Consider the following 21,620-nt stretch of genomic DNA (forward strand, 5'->3'; position numbering starts at 1 on the left):
TTCAGGCACGTGCCGTGAGTAATTACTCGGGTTAAGCTGTCAGTCGGCTTTTTCTTAAGTCTTAAACCGCGGATGCGCAGATTTTTCTCCAGAGGTAAGCTGTCAGTCGACTTTTATAAAGTCTTCAAAAGCCATATCTCTTAATAAAGTACCATATTTCCCGGCAATGAAGGAACACCTGCATCAAAGACGCACCCCCATATTGAGTTGATACATTTTGAAAGAAGGCTGGCAGGACAGAATTTCTCACGCTCAAAAAATAAATTAATTAAGAAAGTAGCAATTCAATTTGCCCAAGGCTTCCAAGTCTCCTTCATTCTGAATTACTGGATGGGTGGGGGGGTGGAGGGTGACGGCAGGTGGAGAGATGGCGGGAAAAATGGTAGCACACCGGGACAAGTTGAATCAGTTGTGATCTTATTTAATGACAATACTAGTTTAAGAGACCAATTGGGGGGAAGAGTTCCTTTCACAGCCTGTGGGGAGTCTGGCCAGGGGTAAAGTTGGGGGAGGGCAGGAGCATTGAGAAGGAAGGGGTCGGGATCATGCCGGCAACCCACTCACTCACCACTGCCGGGCGCGGAGCCACCGCATTGTGGCCGGGGAGGGAAGTAACTCGGGTGGCTGCAAGCGGCCGCCGGGACCTCAGCGCTTTCTGTCGGCCCGCTCACCTCTGGCAGTGCTCTCCATCTGAACACCTCTCTCCTGCTGCTCGCTGGTCTCACTCATGTCAGCCGCTTCCCGTAAATCCTTAAATTCCGACTGCCGCCAGGAGCAGGACATGGCCTCAATTGCTGCGCTGGGTGACACTGCATCGCATTCATTGCCCGGTCCGTGTCTTTCAATGTAGACCGGACAGTGAGGGGACCAGCTCAAGAGCAAAGATCATAGGGGGGAGCGGGTCAGCGGGCGATGGATAACAGGACAACGGGCGGTGGAGTTTACTCCTGCGTCAGCGAGAACAAGGGACCAATTGAGGTTACTTGCCGTTGTCCTGTTATCCATCGCCCGCTGTCCCGCTCTTGAGCTGGTTGCTGGCATGATCCCCGGCCCTCTCCTTCTCAACGCTCCTGCCCTCCCTGCAACTTTATCCCTGGCCAGACTCATCACACGCTTTGAAAGGAACTCTTGTCCTTTTACAGCCGCTTTCCACTTTACAGCCGCTTACCATCAGCTGCCAGCAATGAGGGATAGACTTGGCTATCCCTCAGTACAGCAACATCGTTCTTGATGGTGCTGTACTGGGGAATAGCCAAGTCTATCTTACTTGGCTAACAACCTAACCTTCTGCCTCCAATACGCATGTAAATTTTCGTGCCTTATTTTTGGGCAAAAATTTGTCTTCATTGCCAGGAAATAAGGTATTTAAAAACAAATAGCTCAAAGAAATCTACTTACCACATTATTTGTACACAAACTCCATTCTTCTCTCTTTGTTTCTTAAGATAATGACAATCCATACTTGAAAAACCCTCCAAGAAACTTGCGCCGCGCATGCATAGTAGGCTGCTGCGCATGCGCAGTACACAGTCCACTGTGCAAAGGCACAATTTCAGCTGCCTTCAGCTCCCCTTGTCATTGACGGCTTGAAGCAGCGTTGATGGCACGTGGGTTGCACACACTTACGGGTATTGCATGTACTGCGCATGAAAGGCATGGAGAATTATGCCCACCTAAGAGATCGATCTCTTAGTTAGGCATAATTCTCCCGTGCCTTTACTATTTATATTTAATAATTACCATTTTATAATTTTAGTAAGGATAGGCAGAGTGCCTACCTTGCCTCCCCTGACGGCACGTGCCTGGTATGCCTGTTAGTTTGCATAAATTGCATCCTCATTTTTACAAGTAATGCAACGGTGTAGTTTACAAAATGCTAGGTGTTCAGGGATATTTGAGTTAATTCAAAATTACAGTCCTTGCAATCTTCACTAATCGTCGCAATTACATTTTATTTAATACAATGTTTTGATGAAAAACTATGCCATTGAAAAATGATTGTCTTATTTCTCCAGATGATAACCAAACCAATAGATTCACAAGATGTACATGAGCTAATACTTTCAAAAGACGATTTTGAAAAGAAAGAAAAAAATAAGGAGGCAATATACAGTGGGTTCATCAGGAACAGAAAGGTAGGTGTTTCTGAGGCCTTCATGTTAAAGCACCAATCTGTTTTTAAAAATAGGTCAATGACTGAGGGGGGAAATGTGACTCGTCTTGTGACTTTATTCCCAATAGATTTTGAATAATACAATCTTAAAATTAATGTTTTATATTTTTCCCATTGATAATTGAATGTACCTGGCAGCAAAGTGGAATTTGAATTGAAATTAAATCTTATTGCATGCGATTTACTAATAGGGAGGAGGAATCTGACACGGTTTAATCTCAGTTTGAAGGCGGCACAATGGCACAGCGGTAGTGTTGCTGCCTTAGTACCCGAGACCCGGGTGCAATCCTGACCACGCCTCCTGTCTGTACAGAGTTTGTACGTTCTTGCTGTGACCGCATGGGTTTTATCCAGGTGCTTGTGTTTCCTCCATACTCCAAAAATGTACAGGTTTGTAGGTTAATTGACATCAGTAAAAAAATTGGTCTAGGGTACGAAATGTTCGTGGTTTCGCTGGGTCAAAGGACCTGTTTCTAAGCTAATATCTTAAGTCACAATCCAGTTTGAATTTAAATGGGTTAATTGACATTTTTTGTACATGTATGTTTGTTCAGGCAGTGTGCATATTTTCACACTCATTTTTTATTTTATTTTTTATTTTTATTTATTTATTTATTTATTTATTTTTTTCTCTTTATGTACAACTACTACGGACTGACGCAAAACTGCATTTCGTTGTACTGATACTTGTATTTGTGCGATGACATTAAAATTGAATTGAATTGAATTGAATTTGGCAGTTGAGTTAGATGGTGAATGCATTTAGAAATCTTGGTGCATAATATTTTGCAAATAAGTAACAAAAAATTGTTATGCTGTGTTAAATGTTTCTTTATCAATAGCCAACTGATTCAATGCATGTCACTACTGAAGATGAACGATTCCTTCATAGTCTCATTATAGAAGAAAAAGAAAAGGAAAGTTTTACTGCAGTAGTAATCACAGGAGTTCAGCAAGCCCATGTACAATACTTGAAGAGCTACTTTCATCTTTGGACAAGACAATTGGCGTAAGTAGCAAGTGTTCCTCATCAGTGTTACCACAAACTGTCCTGAGGCTTTCAAATATGGATGTAAATGCATATTATCCTGATAGTGTATAAGAACCTATTTCTGTCCATGTAATTTGAAATATTTCGTGCTGATTTGTAATTTGCTTTCTAAAGGGGTGCATCGAGTGGAAATAACATAATTTGACAGTTTCCACACCACATTTTTTGAAATAATTTTGAAATACAAGTTGGAGTTGTGTTTTGCCCCAATGCAATACTTGGATTATTGCAAAGTTTTGCCATTTTTTAACCTTCCTAACCAGATATTTGTTCCACTGACACGGAGGCTTCAAACTAGATTGGCAGGGGGGGTGGGATCTCGTGCAGGACAAAGGCACGTGAGAGGCTAAAAGTTGGTATTGAGGGTGGTGTGGGAAAGGTTAGTGGACAGAATAGGCAGGTGAACGGCAGAGAGCGAGGAAGGAGGGTTGGTTTACACGGCACATATTTTAATGCAAGGGGCCTGATGGGTGGTAAGGCAGATGAGCTCAGGGCATGGATAGGTATGAGCGACTGGGATGTTGTAGCCATGACTGAAACCTGGTTAAGGGAGGGGCATGATTGACAGCTCAATATTCTGGGGTACAGGAGCTTCAGGAGAGACAGGGGTGAGGGAAAAAATAGGAGGGGGAGTTGCATTGTTGGTTAAGGAGGATGTCAAAGCTGTGTTGAGAGATGACATTACAGACGGTTCGTCTAGTAAGACTATATGAGTGGAGCTGAGGAACAAGAAAAGGATGATCACTTTGTTGGTGGTGTATTAAAGACCCCCGAATAGTCAACGGGAATTAGAAGAACAAATGTGCCGAGAGATTGCAGACAGCTGCAGGTCAAATAAGGTTGTTGTAGCAGGGGATTTTAACTTTCCTAATATAGATTGTGAAAATCGTAGCATGATGGGTTCAGATGGGGTGCAATTCCTCAGAAGTGATCGGGAGAGTTTTCTTAAGCAGCATGTGTAGGCCCCCACACGTGAGAGGGCAACGCTGGATTTCTTACACTAGTACTAAGCAAGAATCTATCAATCTCTGCCTTAAATATATCCACTGAGTTGGACTCCACAGCCTTCTGTGGCAAAGAATTCCACAGATTCACCACCCTCTGACTAAAGAAATTCCTCCTCATATTCTTCCTAAAAGAACGTCCTTTAATTCTGAGGCTGTGACCTCTAGTCCCAGACTCTCCCACGAGTGGAAACATCCACTCTATCCAAGCCTTTCACTATTCTGTACTTTTCAATGAGGTCCCCCCTCATTGTTCTAAACTCCAGCGTGTACAGGCCCAATGCCACCTAATGGTCATCATATGTTAACCTACTCATTCCTGGGATTATTCTTGTAAACCTCCTCTGGACCCTCTCCAGAGCCAGCACATCCTTCCTCAGTATGGTGCCCAAAATTGCTCACAAAATTCCAAATGCGGCCTGACCAACGATTTATAGAGCCTCAGCATTACATCCCTGTTTTTGTATACAAGCCCTCTTGAAATACATGCTTGTATTGCGTATCCTGAGTCTGCTCATCCTAGAAGCCAAAATTGATATTTTTGTCTTTAAACACTTGAAGGACTTGAATACACTTGTACGGCTTCTGAAGGCATGTTATCTCCTTGGTGTTTAAAACCTATTTATTTCAGATTGTATTTTTTATTCTGCTTTTGCTGTATTACTGACAAACTTAACATTTGTGAAAAATATACGAATTTTGCGTTTTTCGTAGGCACATATATCACTACTACATTCATGGACCCAAAGGAAATGACATGGGGGGCACTAAAGAAACGGGTTTTTTCAACAATATTGACATACAGGCAAGTTTGTAATCCTTTTGTACCGCCTCCCGGGAGAATTAAGCGAAAAATAATAATGTTGTCTGAATTTTGTGCCTTTTTTACTCGTCGATTAGTGCAAGAGTAAATATCTTACGAGAATTATTATAAAGACTGTCTGAGACCACACTTGGAGTGCCGTGTGCATTCAGTTTCCTATATTTTTTTAAATGCCCATTGGAGGGAATTCAGCAAAGATTCACTAGATGGGTTCCTGGTTTAGCAGTTTTGTCTTTCCCATTCAAACAAGGAGACAATATCAAGTAAGGTTCTATTCTTTAGATTAGATTAGATATAGAGCGGAAACGGGCCTTTCAGCCCACCAAGTCCGCACTGACCAGCGATCCCTGCACATTAACACTATCCTACACAGGATGCAGTGTGGTTTTCAACAAGCAGAGGGAACTGGAAAGATCCAGTTTCAGAATCAGAAATGGGGCACTTAGTACTAAAATGAGAAATGTGTTTGTTTGTGGGCCTATGAATTGTTGAATTTTTTTTACGATACACTGTTGTGGATGCTCGATCAATGATTGCATGCAAACAGATTTCTGTATAGAAAGGATTTGGAAATTAGATGAGATGATGGTATGGAGGTAGATCAATCACGATCTTATCGAATGGCAGAAACATGTTGAAGGGCCTATTGGTCAATTTTTGGTTTTATTCAAATATTGTTTTTAATTGAAAAGAATGGTAGCTTTAAAATCTCTTGTATCTGTTTTTTCTGCATGCACCGTGGGCCAGGATTCCTTGTATTTTAGTGAGTGTTCAGTCCACCAGCAATAGATCTTTCAAATTGACCTATGACACTGCAGGTCCACCTTCAGACCGCTTGCTTTGGTCTTTTTTTCTTATGGATTTTAAAATGTAGATTTAAGTTGAGTGGAATAGGTCAGTTTTCTAAAACTTGTTGAATCAAGAATATGAAGGGCTTGAATAATGCCGGATGATTGTATCATTCCATGGTGAAAAATCTAATCTAGTTTTAAGAACTAGACTAATTGGGACCCGTTGCGTCCCTGTCGCACAGGAGGCCTGGTCCCCCAACACAACCCGTTCCCCAATGCAATGTTCCACCACTCGCTCATTCCCCCAATGCAACCTGTCACCCCAACGCAATATTGCACCACTCACGCATATCCCCCAACTGTGCAGGCACGGCTCATTTTTCCTCATCCCCAGCACTCCTTCCCCCTCCTCTTCACCCTCTCTTTTCTTTCCCCTCTCCTTCTCCCCTCCCTCACCTCTCTCCTACCCTCAGTCACTCCCTCCATCCATAAAAAGCAGCATCTGCAGTTCCTTCCTCCACATGTCATTCATTGTGAGCTGTGGTTTACTTGACGATTGGACCAGTTTGCATTGTGTGCGTGTGTGTGTGTATGTGAGTTACTCAAACTCCGTGGAAACTGCTCGGCCACTCTGCAACCCGACTCGCCCTACCTCCCTCTGCCCACTCCGGCACAGCTGCCATCCTGTCCGACTGCCAGTTGCTGCCACGCTGCCCGTCCCTGCCCGCCCATTACTGCCGCTCAGCCTGTCTCCGCCCTGCCCACCGGCCCACCTGCCTGCTCGCGAGTGGGGGGTGGGTGAAATTGGTGTTCAACACAGTGAGCAGCACGAGTTTCGATGAGCTGGTGGAGAAGATCTTCTCCGAGAAGGCTGTGAGGGCGAGTTACTTCAGTGAGTTACTTCAGAGGAGACGGACCCGGAGGACGGGTAGACGGGACCGCCATTGCCGCAGAGGAGAGGTGTAAGTGATGAGGGAGAGAGAGAGAGACGGGACCTGGGCCTCCACTGAATATTCCACCTCTCCACCAATTCCAATACTGCTCGCCAGTGGGGGGGCTGTCTGGTGCGCTAGTATGGGTGTTGCAGGCTGAAGGTACTGGTTTCCAGAGGGCTAGAAAAAAGGGAGGCAAACAATTATAGACATTGAAAAAAGTTGAGGCAAACAATTGGGCTGCAGACACCCGACAACCATAATTCATTTTGTGAACACAAACTTGTTAAAAAAAGGCGAGGCAAACAATTGGGCTGCAGGCACCCGACAACCAAAATTCATTTTGTGAACACAAACTTGTTAAAAAAAAGGCGAGGCAAACAATTGGGCTGCAGACACCCGACAACCAAAATTCATTTTGTGAACACAAACTTGTTAAAAAAAGGCGAGGCAAACAATTGGGCTGCAGACACCCGACAGCCAAAATTCATTTTGTGAGCACAAACTTGTTAAAAAAAAAAGGCGAGGCAAACAATTGGGCTGCAGACACCCGACAACCAAAATTCATTTTGTGAACACAAACCTGTTAAAAAGGGCTGCAGCCACTTTACAGCTGCATCAAGAGGACTCACCGTGGAGTAGACGTACATTCAGTGTTATTCGCAGCTCAGAGAGCCGTGACCTTCTCGCTTCCTGGTCTGGCAGAGACTGAATGAGGCACGACACTTCCTGGTTTTATAGTCCCTCCCCCTGCCGCCAGCAGGGGCAGCAGAGAGAATGGGGAATTTTATAAAAACATTAATATTTCTAATTTTTCATCGACGGAAAAAATCCTCCGCACTCATACGGCGGAGGGGGGCTCTGAGCGAGGTGGCCAAAAATGACGGCCGTAGGTGGTGGCGTTCTCTCGGATATCGCAGCACAGTCGGCCAAAAGCGGTCAAGATCAGAGATTTAGTAATATAGATAGAAAATAAGTGCAGGAGTGGGCCATTCGGCCCTTCGAGCCTGCACCCCACCATTCAATATGATCATGGCTGATCATCCAACTCAGTATCCCGCACCTGCCTTCTCTCCATACCCCCTGATCCCTTTAGCCACAAGGGCCACATCTAACTCCCTCTTAAATATAGCCAATGAACTGGCCTCAACTACCCTCTGTGGCAGAGAGTTCCAGAGATTCACCACTCTCTGTGTGAAAAATGTTTTTCTCATCTCCGTCTTAAAGGATTCCCCCCTTATCCTTAAGCTGTGACCCCTTGTCCTAGACTTCCCCAACATCGGGAACAATCTTCCTGCATCTAGCTGTGGCGACTGAATCAGTTGCAAAAGTTATATACATATTGGAAAAATAAAAAGTAGAGGCAATTTTTAATTGGTCAATTGATTAGATGGGAAATACCAGTCAATTATAATAATTTATTCTATGATTATTTAATTTAAATCTTGATGTAGTGCTTTTTTTCTTCTAAATATATTAAAAATATTTTTAGAATTTGAGTTGGAGATCTGAGGGGTATGATTTTCTCATATGGTGTTGGTTATATGAGATGAACTAATGAAGTGGTAGAGCAAGATACATTTACAGCATTTGGATAATAATGGAGAAGAGGATAATGCGGACAAAAGGAATTTGTGTAAATGGGCTTTTGATCGGCATGGATGAGGTGGAGGAGGCTCACTTTGCACTGGCCTTGTATGTTTTGTCAAATGTATGTTCCCCTGAATTGCCCAAATACCTTTCCACCATGATAAAAGTGTTGCATAAATATGTATGAAATTACTAGATGGATGTAGCATCTGAGGTGGTTTGTTACTGACTTCAGGAATTGGCAGCACTGAGCAAAATTGGAAGTTATGCTCACTGCTTTTTTTTTAGTCATTAAGCAGTGTTGCTTGCTTGGGCTTATTCATTTTCTAATCATTTGTTATTGAAATATATTTAATTATATTAAGGAACAAAGATTATTATTTAAATATATTAAGGAACAGAGATTGTGCTGAATTGCAAATTTATTCAATAATTAATTGCTTTGCAATTTGATCTAATGGTGCAACTTTGTCATTATTGCAATGCATTTTCCATTCTAACTAGCTTTTTATTTGTCCCTTTTTGTATTAGATCTCAATGTTTGAGAAGGGAAAAGTCCCTAAGATTGTCAATCTCAGAGAAATAAAAGATGACATGCAAACTCTGTTCATCAACACTGCCGCTGACAGCTTTGAGTTTAAAGCACACGTGGAAGGTGAAGGTGTTGTAGAAGGAGTAATACGTTATCATCCTTTCCTGTATGATAAAGAAACCTACCCTGAAGACATTAGCTGCCCATTCAGTAAGAACGTTTTTGTCTTTTCAATAGCCAAATAATTGATGAGGTGGGCGGCCTTCATTCTAACGTGGAACAGTTTGAATATTTTCCTACATTTGCAGTCTTTGTTGGAATTAATACATTATTGGTGTATATTTTGATCAGATTTTTTTCAGTCTCCAACCTTTCCTAATCCATCTGACATGGTTTAAATGCATTATATAAGGAAGGTAAGGAACTGACTGTTTTTATGGACAAGATACCTTGAACTTCACACACCTAAATCATGCATTGCTAAAGCAGGAAGTGTTTTCATAAACTTTTGCTATATTTTGCAACAAAGTACAAGTAATGACAAATGTGGTGTCTAAAATGTTTGAGAATTCAAGCATTACCAGTTTGGTTATTAATAAATCTGTAGTAATTTTGACCATACAGTTATATTTATATTTTAGGTGATCCATTTTACGTCTCTTAGACATTATTGTAAGCCTTAATAATTAGATTTTGATGTACATATTGCTAAATGTCCATTATGTACCAATCCAGTGCTTCTAAACCCTGAGTAATGTTGGAGATTTTTGACCTTTTTTTCTGCTTCATGAAGTTATATCAATTTATTTTGTAGCTTAGTATCAAAGCTAACTTTGGTCTTTTGGTTCATGTGAATTTAATTTGTATATCATGTGGACATTTCATTTTTAATGTACTTTGGTAACAGTGGTAGTGAAGGAATTGCTGCTAATTAGTCTATGACTTTTTCAAGCTGGATATTTTTGATTTTCTAGGTGTGGCTGAAGATGATGAGGAAGATTGCTATATTGCCGATAGAGGTGCCAGGGGAAAACGGCCAATATTTGAATGCTTTTGGAATGGGAGATTAATACCATACACCACAGTGGAAGAGTAAGAATATGCATTATTATACTTTGTTTTGCTAATGGTATATTTGTTTTCTCCCCATAGGTAATCATCTTATAAGGCTACGATTTCACAACTATTGAGTCTTTTAATGGGTGCTAATTAGTTCCTGATGGAACCCTAGCATACCATTCAATGCCAGGGTACTGCAGTCTGCTCCATCTTGATATGGGATATTTTGGTATTAAAGTTCTCTGTTAATACGTTATTCTTGTTGCGCTTATGGCCACCCTGTAGGGGTAGTAAGCTGAACTAAGTCTAGGAAAAACAAAGGATTGGCCCATTCTACAGTCCACACTTAATTGATTATGTTGATTAAATGACCAACCTTTTGAACTTGACCTAAACAGCATGGCTTCAATGATTACCTTATTCACTTGAAATTATGGTAACACTGTCTGTTATAACCGCCTAAGCTATGGGTTTTTTTTTCACTCTTTTTAGATGTTGGAGATTGTCCTTTCAGACTGCTTGATCCATAAAGTAACTGAATGATTTCCTTATCCTATCACATTGCTTTTGTACTTAAATTATATTCTCCTACTCAATGTCATTCTCAATTGCAGTCCTTGCAACATATAGGAATTTGATGTAAAATTTGTAGGTTTTGATTTTAAATGGGTCAGGACTCCACATAGTTACATTTTCCACTTCCATGTTTTATTTTTTATTTACGTCTCCATACTTGGAGATTTAAACTTTATAATTCAAGTATGAAGCTATCACTGAATTGATAAAATATTTGACTTTGACAATGCTTTTTGAAGTTCTTAAATCAGTTATCCAAAGGAACACACAGTTTAGTCAGATTGAAAATTGGGGAAGGGAGGAGATTTCTGAATATAGTCTATGTATAACCATATAACAATTACAGCACGGAAACAGACCATCTCGGCCCTACAAGTGTAATCAGCACTTTATCTCAAACTCTGCACCTGAACACTTTTAGTGAATGTTTTTATCTTAATTTTAACTTTTTTGTTTAAATGGGATATTTATAAATATCTTTTATTGCAAAATCTGCTGCCAAGTGGCTTTTTTTAGGAGCAGAATTAGGCCATCCAGCCCACTGCGTCCACTCTGCCATTCAATCCTGGCTGATTTATCTTTCCCTCTCAACCCCATTCTCCTTCCATCTCACCATAACCCTTGACACACTTGCTAATCAAGAATCTGTCATTCTCCAATTAAAATACCCAATGACTTGGCCCCCACAGCCATCTGTGGCAAAGAATTCTGCTTTCCTGCTCACCTTTTTTCCCTCTAAAATTTCAAAACCCAAGAAAGGTTCATACAATTGCTTCAGTTAGACTGTGCCTCAAATCAAAACTGTCAAGTTCAGGAAGTATTATTTAGTTTTTGAATCTGCAGTATATACTGACAAGAATCCACATGATAATTCCTTGCTTTTCTAGTTTTGAATTTTGCTCACCTCCCAAGAAAAGAGGACTTGTGGCACTGGAATGTTTCAACAGGATTTCGGGCGTACTTTTCACCAATGATAAATTTCAGGTCAGCACCAACAAGCTGACGTTTATGGATTTAGAACTGAAGTTGAAGGATAAGAACACACTTTTCACACGTGTTGTGAATGGCCAGGTAATAAAACCTAAGTTGTTTATTTGGTTCTGGTTGCATAATTATATTTTATATTAAATTATGTTGTTTGTATTAAATTGATTTGTAACCCATCAAACTTTTATTTTGCCACGATCATGATTCTTATTGTACAGCTTTATTTCATAGAACATAAAGTATAGCACAAGAAAAATTGTAAAGATCATTATCTAAATTAAGTAAAAGCTCTGAGATGCAGGGGAATTGGGGAGTCCTGGTTCTTAATTGGTTAAAATGCTAGTACAGCAGAGATTTGATAGGTAATGTTATTATTTGCAGGGTTGTTTGAATGCAAGTGCAGGGAGGTTATGCATCAGCAAAAAATAATTGCTGAGATCACATCTGAAATGGTGTGTGGCATTAGTCTCTATTTTGAGAATGGTGAAAATGTTTGGAAGCATTTCAGAGAAAAGTTGCTAAATGGTTTTCTGAGGAAATTAACTGAGGAATGGAATTGCTCTGAGAGCTGGCATGAATTCTTGAATAAAATTGCCTCATATTTTGAAACGAAAGATGAAACTGATATCTAGAATGTCTGTTATGTTGCAGTGAAGGATCAGATTGGCTAGGCTTGTATCTGCAGGAGTTTAAAAGAGTCGAATAAAATCATAAAAGCTCTGAGCAGTGGAAGCAATCGGTCTTCCTCAAGATTGGTGGGACCAATTTAGTGTGAAGGATGGGCGTTCTCTTTGGATTTTGAATGAAAGGTGATCTCATTGAAACCTACGAATCTAATGGGACTTGGCTGGGTCGATGCTTGAAGATGGTTAGCGTTGGTAAACAACTCTAGAACTAGGACAAAGGGTTTTGCACAAAATTTCATTAAGAAGGGATCTTTTCACGTGCAGAGATTAATCATGAGAATTGTGAATCCGAAGAGTTGTCTTTGCTGAATTGTTGGATATTTTCAAGGCTGAGAGAGTATTTGGGATTATTGGAGATTTGCATATTATGAAATACAGGCAAAAATTAGCTGTCGTGATCTTATTGCCTGGCCAGGATTGAGGGGCTTTATGGGTTGCTATTTCTAACTGGCAATCCTGAATATTTGATGAGTTTTGTCTCCTTAGCTATCTTAATTCTGCATCTTTATAGTTTTACATCTCAGAATGAGGTTCAGTGATATCTTTATGTTATGGCCAAATAATTCCTGAGTTACCTGGTACTATCTTGGTAGCACCTTTGGGGGATTTGTATACAGGAGAAAATCATGATTAATTTGGCAAGCATTTTAACAAAAGTAACCATTCTAGACTGGGAAGCTTTGGATCTATGTTCAGAGTTAATGTGCAAGTCACCTATAGGATGAGCAATCCTCTACAGACAAAACATCATGGGTTGAATCATTAAATTGCAATGCAGAACATAAAATTAATTTTAATTCAAATGTTGTGGATCATTGAGTATCATTAATTTCTCAATTTAAGATGCCACGCAAGCAGCAACAGGATATCCAACTCAAAGTCAACTCAAGGCAACTACAGAGTTTAGACAATGAAGTAATTTTTGAGGTCAAGGCAAGTTTTTTTCAGGAAAGTGACTTAAAACTAAATTTCACAAGGGTCCAGCACTCATTGAGTATAAGGTGTTCAAAATAACGTGTTTGGACTAGCAGCAAGTTCATCTGATCGCTGTTACTGTTTCATGTATTGTCAGTGTTTGAACATGGATTAGCATTTAATTTATTATCCTGCCAATAAGCGAGTTAGGTCTTCCGAAAAACACAAGGAGTCATGGGATATGTCAAAGGTCAAATGCTATAACTAAAAATCGATCGAAGCACTGTAGATACAGTGAGTATAGTTTTGGTCCGATTTTTTTGTCTTCAAGCTTGTATGTGTCAGAGGGCATATAGAAGGAGCAGATGTGAGTGGGAGTCCGCGGGGGGGAACATTCTCGGCAACTGCACGCGCACAGGCCCATGCCTCCTCCGCAGCCAGGATCGAACCCGGGCACCGCAATTGCTGCCGACCCGCCACTGGAAGGTCCCCATCTCTCCCCCCCTCCCCCACTCGAATGTCCCATCTCCACCCAGATGTCCGGACCGATGGGACACCAGCCCCCAGGCCCACGGCCAGCGCGGAGAAAAGCCAACCTCAGCTCACCTCTGCCTCTCCCGCCGAGCCAACCGGCAGCCCTGCACCGACGACACCAGTGGCCCCAGGCCCACAGCCAGCGCTGAATAAGCGCCAACTCCAGCCCAACCCCGTTCTAACTCCAGAGGAACCCGCTCCCCGATGGGCCGCTACGTCGACGAGTCAATTCGCCCACGGCCTGGCTGAGCTGCGCTCCCACCAGCCGCCATCCCATATACAAGACGGAGCTGTGCCGCACCTTGCACACCACCGGCTTCTGCCCCTACGGTACCCGCTGCCACTTCATCCACAACCCCGAGGAGGAGTGAGGGCCCCGGCCTCGCCTGCGCCAGAACGCCAGCCTGGGCTTGGCCTCCAGCCCGACTCTCGACTGGGCCGAGCTGCGAGCTGACCCGGACTCTGGGCTTGGGGCTATGCAAGGGAGGGGGAGGAGGTTGCTGCTGCCCGCCAGCAGCACCTGGCCTGCTCATGGACGGCAGAAGCCCATCCTCAGACTCTCTCTCTGACCAGGACGATTCCAGCAGCAGCGGCTCCGAGTCGTCCGTCTTCGAGCAGGGCCGGTGGCTGCCCATCTTCAGCAGGATCTTGGTGTCGGACTGAGGGCAGGGGGGTGGAGGTGAAGGGTTGCCAGCCAACCCAGCGGGACGGGCAGAGCCGAGCTGGAGCCAGCAGCTGCAGCACCGGCTGCAAGTTTGGGGCCGTCCCGCCAACCCAGGGCCACCCCGGACATCTCCAGACAGGGACAGGGTCGGCTCAACAGTACCTTAACAGTGCCCGCAGTGACGGAGAGCCAGGCCCGACCCGGACACCGTTGCTGAGACTGTTTATAGCAAGTGACCTATGACCTGGGCATGCGCAGTCGGAATACCGAACTCGCTTATACTAAATGTGATTTAGTTGTATAACACAATAGTGAGAGTGCCCTCGCTAAAGTGTTATTTGATTATAGCAATAAAGTTTGCAATTGATTTTCTGCAATAATTGTTGGTAGCAGCACCATCCACATCTTTAAAGTGAAAAAAATCAAACATCCAACATGTTTTACTCCAGCAGTCTACACGATGCCTCGATGAATCCAGGCACAGCAACGGTGCTATTTTAGAATTTGCTTTATGATATAACCAAATGTCTATCCAGGCACCTTCCTCCAATGCAAAAACATATTCCCATGGTATAGGGATACCTGTCCATACATCAAATGTAATGAGGCAGTTTAGTGAAAAAGGAATTTGGACGTGAAGCAATTTAATGAAAGCATTGAGACTTGGTCTTGGTCCCAAGAATCTCTTAACACAGCTTCGGTCTTGCCTTGCAGCATTAATGCAGCAATAAACTGGATCTTCAATAGGATACCCGAGGATCAGGCATTCAACCATGCAAATATCTGTTCCATGAAGCATCTTTTAATTAATGGGGGCTAAGATTGGTAACACTTTCCTGGTTTGTTAATTCATGCAGTTTATTTAATATTCTGAAACGGTAATGTCAGGTGGAATTTTTGTGATAGATAGCATTTTGTACAGTGCCCTCCATAATGTTTGGGACAAAGACCCATCATTTATTTATTTGCCTCTGTACTCCACAATTTGAGATTTGTAATAGAAAATAGACTAAAATGCAGAAGAAACTCAGCGGATGAGGCAGAATCTCTGGAGCGAAGGAACAGGTAACGTTTCGGGTCGAGACTCTTCTTCAGACTGATTTGGATCTTTGTAATTTTAAAAAAATCACATGTGGTTAAAGAGCACATTGTCAGATTTTAATAAAGGCCATTTTATACATTTTGGTTTCACCATGTAGAAATTACAGCAGTGTTTATACAGTCCCCCCCCCCCCCCCCCCCCCCCCCATTTCTGGGCACCATAATATTTGGGACACAGAAATGTCATGTAAATGAAACTAGTCGTGTTTAGTATTTTGTTGCATATCCTTTACATGCAATGACTGCTTGAAATCTGCGATTCATGGACAACACCAGTTGCTGGGTGTGTTCTCTGGTGATGCTCTGCCAGGCCTGTATTGCAGCCATCTTTAGCTTATGCTTGTTTTGGGGGTTAGTTCCCTTCAGTTTTCTCTTCAGCATATAAAAGGCATGCTCAATTGGGCTCAGATTGGGTGATTAACTTGGCCACTCAAGAATTGACAATTTTTTGGCTTTTAAAAACTCATTTGTTGCTTTATGTTTGGGATCATTGTCGAGCTCTGGAATGAACCACCGGCCAATGATTTTTGAGGCCTTTGTTTGAATTTGAGCAGGTAGGATGTGGCTATGCACTACAGAATTCATTATGCTACTACCATCAGCAGTTCTATCATCAATGAAGATAAGTGAGCCAGTACCTTCAGCAGCCATACATGCACAGGCCATAACACCCCCACAGATGAGGTGGTATGCTTTGGATCTTGGGCAGTTCCTTCTCTCCTCCATACTTTGCTCTTTTCATCACTCTGATATAAGTTAATCACATCTGTCCACACAACCTTTTTCCAGAACTGTGCTGCTCTTTTAAGTCTTTTAAGATTATGAGTTTGATGATCAGCCATGATCATATTGAATGGCGGTGCAGGCTGGAAGGGCCGAATGGCCTACTCCTGCACCTATTTTCTATGTTTCTTGGCAAACTGTAACCCGGCCATCCTATTTTTGCGACTAACCAGTGGTTTGCATCTTGCTGTGTGGCCTCTGTATTTATTTTCATGAAGTCTTCTGTGGACACTAGTCATTGACACCTGACTCCTGAAGATTGTTTCTGATCTGTTGGACAGGTGTTTGGGGATTTTTCCTTATTGGGAGAATTCTTCTGTCATCAGCTGTGGAGGTCTTCCTTGGCATGCCAGTCTCTTTGTGATTAGTAAGCTCACCAGTGCTCTCTTTCTTCTTAATGATGTTCTAAACAGTTGATTTTGGCAAGCTTTGGCTGATGTCTCTAACAATTTTATTCTTGTTTCTCAGTCTCATAATGGCTTCTTTGACTTTCATTGGCACAACTTTGGTCCTCATATTGATACACAGCAATAAAAGTTTCCAAAGGTGATAGCAAGACTGGAGGAAAGACTAGCTGCTGAGAGCTCTGATTATGGAGGGCACTGTATACTATAAATAGATGAGTTTAATTTTATTTTGCAATTTAAATGCAACTGACCTGCACACTTGATTCTGTTTGTCCAGTTTGAAATTCTCAGGAGTTATGCCGCAAAGGAAACATTTATTTCCCTTCATTCTTCTGCCTGGTAATTCTTGACTTGTTCCTCCACAGAAAAGCACAGTTCACTAATTATTCCTCCAATCGTTTAAGCTTCATATTCTTGTGTAATAATTTTGTAATTCAAGTGAAAAAGGGTAAAACCAGATTACTGGAAATGGAGCAGTCAGGTAGCATCTGTGGAAAGCGAGGGTCAGCGTTTTGAGTCAAGGACTCTTTCGGATCTGACTTTACACAGTGCCTGAAATGTTGACTTGGTTTCTTTCTGCAGTTGCATTTTGCCCGGCTGAAAGTTTCCAGCATTTGCTCTTTTCAGTTTTCAAGCTTCTGCACGTTTTTAATCGCGGAAGGATTTAAAAAAATGTTTCCTTGCATTTACAACCCAATTCTTCAGAGTTTTCAGGGCTCTATTATTCAAATGTCCTGTTTAAATAATTGATTCCTTGCTTATTTGATTTTCTTTTTGTTTATGATAACAATGTAACACAAACTTCTCTTTCAGGAGCAAAGGATGAAGATAGACAGAGAATTCGCTATGTGGCTTAAGGAATGCCATGAGAAATATGACAAGCAAATAAAATTCAGTCATTACAGAGGCACAATCACAAGAAGCGACTTGCCATCTAAACGTATGCAAAGTCCTTGGGCTGTATATAAAGCAGTTGAGTGGGATGGAAAAATATTCGAAGCAGCGCAATTGGTAAGAATTCATACTTTGAAAATTATTTTTTGGCTTTGGCAAAAAAAATGTAATGTGACTGCAGGATATGCTTTACAATAAAATTTGATCTGCTTGGTAGGAATATGTATTGTTTTCTAGTTCAATAATGTAACCGTGGTCAGTGACGAACTGCGTAAAAGATGGGACATAGTTAAAACATTTATCATTTTTCCTCACCTTCATTTCTAAGATTCTACATTTTTCAAGCAGAAAATGCCCTATTTAAAATCCAGCTGCAATTGACCCATGGATTAATTTTGCTTTGCCCAGTTCCCTGTCCGTAACATGTTTAAAGGTCGGTTCACTTAACTGTTTCTAGCCTGCTTTGGGAGGGGTAGGTTGGGGACCCACAGTCCCGTTTATATCAACGGGTCGATGGTGGAAAGGGCCAAGAGCTTCAAATTCCTGGGCGTGCACATCTCTGAAGATCTCTCCTGGTCCGAGAACACTGATGCAATTATAAAGAAAGCACATCAGCGCCTCTACTTCCTGAGAAGATTACGGAGAGTCGGTATGTCAAGGAGGACTCTCTAACTTCTACAGGTGCACAGTAGAGAGCATGCTGACCGGTTGAATCGTGGCTTGGTTCGGCAACTTGAGTGCCCTGGAGTGGAAAAGACTACAAAAAGTAGTAAACACTGCCCAGTCCATCATCAGCTCTGACCTCCCTACCATCGAGGGGATCTATCCCAGTCGCTGCCTCAAAAAGGATGGCAGCATCATCAAGGACCCATACCATCCAGGCCACACACTCATCGCCCCACTACCTTCAGGTAGAAGGTACAGAAGCCTGAAGACTGCAGGTTCAGGAATAGCTGCTTCCCCACAGCCATCAGGCTATTAAACTCAACTCAAACAAAACTGAACATTAATAGCCCATTATCTGTTTATATGCACTTTATCTGTTTATTTATTCATATGTGTATATATTTATATAATGGTATATGGACATATCTGTTCTGTATTCATGCCTACCATATTCTGTTGTGCTGAACCAAAGCAAGAATATCATTGTCCTATCCGGGACACATGACGATAAACTCTCTTGAATCTTCTTTGCCGCTTGTTTATTTGCTGAGGTGAGGTTTGAGGAGGGGGAAACCAGTTTCCAGCTCATCTCTTGAGGAATTTGTTTTAAGTTATTTTTCCAAGAATATGAGAGCAACCATGGTGGCACAAACATATTTTAAATCAGTAACTAACCCTTGAGAGGCAGAGTATAAATAGTATCCATTATTAAGAAGCCAGCTCTGAGCACTGGTTACACACAAATGCAACCTTGTTACTTGCCTTGTTAATTTTTATAGTCAATGGGCATACCAGTTTGTTGCTGTCTCTAATTAGTATGAATACTTATTAAGAGAACAGGTCACAACTTATCATAATTGTCACAATTTGTTTGATTAGGTCACTTTAATTTGCATAATGATTATTAATTCTGCATTTGAATCCATTAGCAAAAGTTTCTACATTACAGACAGATAAAGGAAATTGGCCAAGAAACTGCTTCAAACAATTGTTTTATCTATATTTTTACACAATATTTCTTTTAGAGTATGGAAATGAATCATCTTGCTGGGAGTTGATATCTAATAATAAAGTTGGGTTTATTAATTCAAACCAATATTTAAACAGTTTAAATGTTGCTATGGATGCTGTACAACTAACTTTGGCGGTGTGGAATTAACTAAGTCTTAATTTTTTCAGATTAAGACATTAAAACAGTATCTGTTTATTTATGGAAGCATTCATATGTGTATATATTTCTTAATGGTATGGTGACATATCTGGTCTGTATTTGCCCACCTATTCTGTTGTGAAGTGCAAGCAAGAATATCATTGTGAGTAAGGAGACATGACCCAAGTTTACTTTAATGCATTTTAATATTGAACATCTTGTTTATTTGCTGAGGTGAGGTTTGAGGAGGGGGAAACCAGTTTTTGCTCATCTCATTTGATGCTAAATGGTTTTGAGTTTAAGTTATTGTTCCAAGAATATGAGAGAAAACCATGGTGTAGCTAAAACATATTCTTTAAAGTCATGATACAATACGGCAAAGGTCAGTGCAGAGTATACTGGCGGCAGCCCTATTCAGCAGCACGCTAGTTTTTTCAACTTTTTTTATTTTTTTTTGGTATGTTTTGCAAGTATGTTTTTACTTGCCTCGTAATTTTTATAGTGGGGGGCATGTGGGGTTTGTGAGGGGGAAATTAGTTTCGGTCGTCTCCTCCAAGGAGAGGCGACTTTTATTAGGTCGCCTCCCCCCGTGGCCTCACAACCTTATCAGGATTGTCGCAATTTGTTTGATTAGCTCACTTTAATTTGCATCGGGGATCCGGCATTCGGGGTGCAGCGTGGACATTCAGCAAAAGCTGGGGCTCGCTGGACAGGGAGCGCTCCGTTCCGTTGGCCCGCAGCAGACGGCTTCAAACCGCGGTCTTTACAGCTATATTTTTACACAATATTTCTTTAAGCCCGGGATCCCTCGTGAAATGATCCCTTGCTGGGAGTTGATATCTAATAATAAAGTTGGGTTTATTAACTTCTACCGCGGGTCCGGTATTAAACTTAACATCACCCCCTGGTTGCTATGGATGCTGTACCGCCTAACCCTGCGGTGTGCGGAATTAACTATGGCTGCGACTTGGAGGGAACTTTTAAGACAATTAAAAACCGTGCCTATACCAACTAAAAGCATTGTTCGTTCTTTCGGTGGGGAGGAGCCGACTCTGAAGGTGATGTACCTGGACTTCCACTTGTCGAAGTACAAATAGCTGCCCGTGCGTAATGAATGCGGAGGTTTACTTGATCTGCATTTTAATATTGAACATCTATAATTTTAATATGGTTATTGTGGCAATTAAATTATTTTTGTATTTCATTTGAATGCTAAATGGCGATTGAGTTCAAAATAAATTTGGTGCCAACCATTAGAGAAATCTCCAATTCTGGTATTTGTAGCTAAATCTACACATTCTTTATTACAGTATGATAACTGTCACACTATGCCAAAGGAATACTGTTCTTTTCTCAAAGCCATTGCCTCTTGACAATGTAATTTACAGAAGAATCCTCGCACAATCTGTTCACAATATTCTAAACCACTACTAAAAAAGTCGAAACGTTTAGTGGTCCAGCCAACTGTAATGGTTAACATTTGTATCTTTGCCATTCTTAACCCAAACAAAGCATTTCCAGAGTTCTTTGGACTGGAATCCAAAGGAGAATGTTTGTTTTATCATGCTCAGGGTACTAGTCGGCTGTAAAGGGCCTGTCCCACTTGGGCGACATTTTCAGCGACAGCCTGAAAAGAGGTTGTCTGGTCGGGTCGTGGCGCGTGGTGACGCATGTAGTGACGTGCGGTGTCTCCCTGTCGCCTCTGGATTTTGGAATGTTCAAAATCCAGGGGCGACATCTGGGTGTTTCATCATGTCGTGCGCCCTGTCACACGATAGCCTATACTGTCCTGCAGGTGACACCAGGTTAGGGTTAAGGACCACAGATGGGCTGTAAAATATTCTTCCTTCAATGCATGGATTTTAAACATTCATATATTAAAATTAATACAATAAAATCAATTGTGCAAATGAAAAGATGTCCGAGTCGTTCAGTTTTATTTACAGATGTATTGGTCCGCTTACAGATCCAGTTGCCGTCTCTAACTTTTCGCAGGGATGGATTCAGTGAGTGTAGACTGAACTCCCCTCCACCCCTCCCGCCCCCATCCCTCCTTCTCCACTCCTCCCTTCCCCTCTCCCCCGTTCTTCTCTTCCTCCCTTCTTCCCGCTCCACTCTTCTCCCCTTCTCCACTCCCACCTCTCACATTCCCTTCTCCCCCTCTCCATCCCTTCTCCCATTCCCCAACCCCCCCCCCCACTTTCCCCGACGCCCCCCATTTGCGGACCCAGCCTGTGACAGCTAGATTCCGCTAATAGTACTGCACAAAGGCAACATCATCTGTTTTAGTAACATTGACTAT

At 41.9% G+C, this 21,620-nt stretch overlaps 1 protein-coding gene across 1 annotated transcript in view; it reads left to right on the plus strand.

Annotated features, from left to right (window-relative positions):
- smchd1 (structural maintenance of chromosomes flexible hinge domain containing 1) overlaps positions 1–21,620 on the plus strand; it is a 130,026-nt gene that overhangs the window by 24,084 nt on the left and 84,322 nt on the right. Inside the window, exons 7-13 of the mRNA XM_055633455.1 lie at positions 2,016–2,135; positions 3,016–3,182; positions 4,943–5,033; positions 8,896–9,106; positions 9,871–9,988; positions 11,419–11,602; positions 17,422–17,619. Of these exons, the coding sequence (XP_055489430.1) occupies positions 2,016–2,135; positions 3,016–3,182; positions 4,943–5,033; positions 8,896–9,106; positions 9,871–9,988; positions 11,419–11,602; positions 17,422–17,619 (1,089 nt within the window). The remainder of the gene's footprint in view (positions 1–2,015; positions 2,136–3,015; positions 3,183–4,942; positions 5,034–8,895; positions 9,107–9,870; positions 9,989–11,418; positions 11,603–17,421; positions 17,620–21,620) is intronic.

Source organism: Leucoraja erinacea, chromosome 4 (genome assembly GCF_028641065.1).
Source record: "Leucoraja erinacea ecotype New England chromosome 4, Leri_hhj_1, whole genome shotgun sequence".
Classification (NCBI taxonomy): domain Eukaryota; kingdom Metazoa; phylum Chordata; class Chondrichthyes; order Rajiformes; family Rajidae; genus Leucoraja; species Leucoraja erinaceus.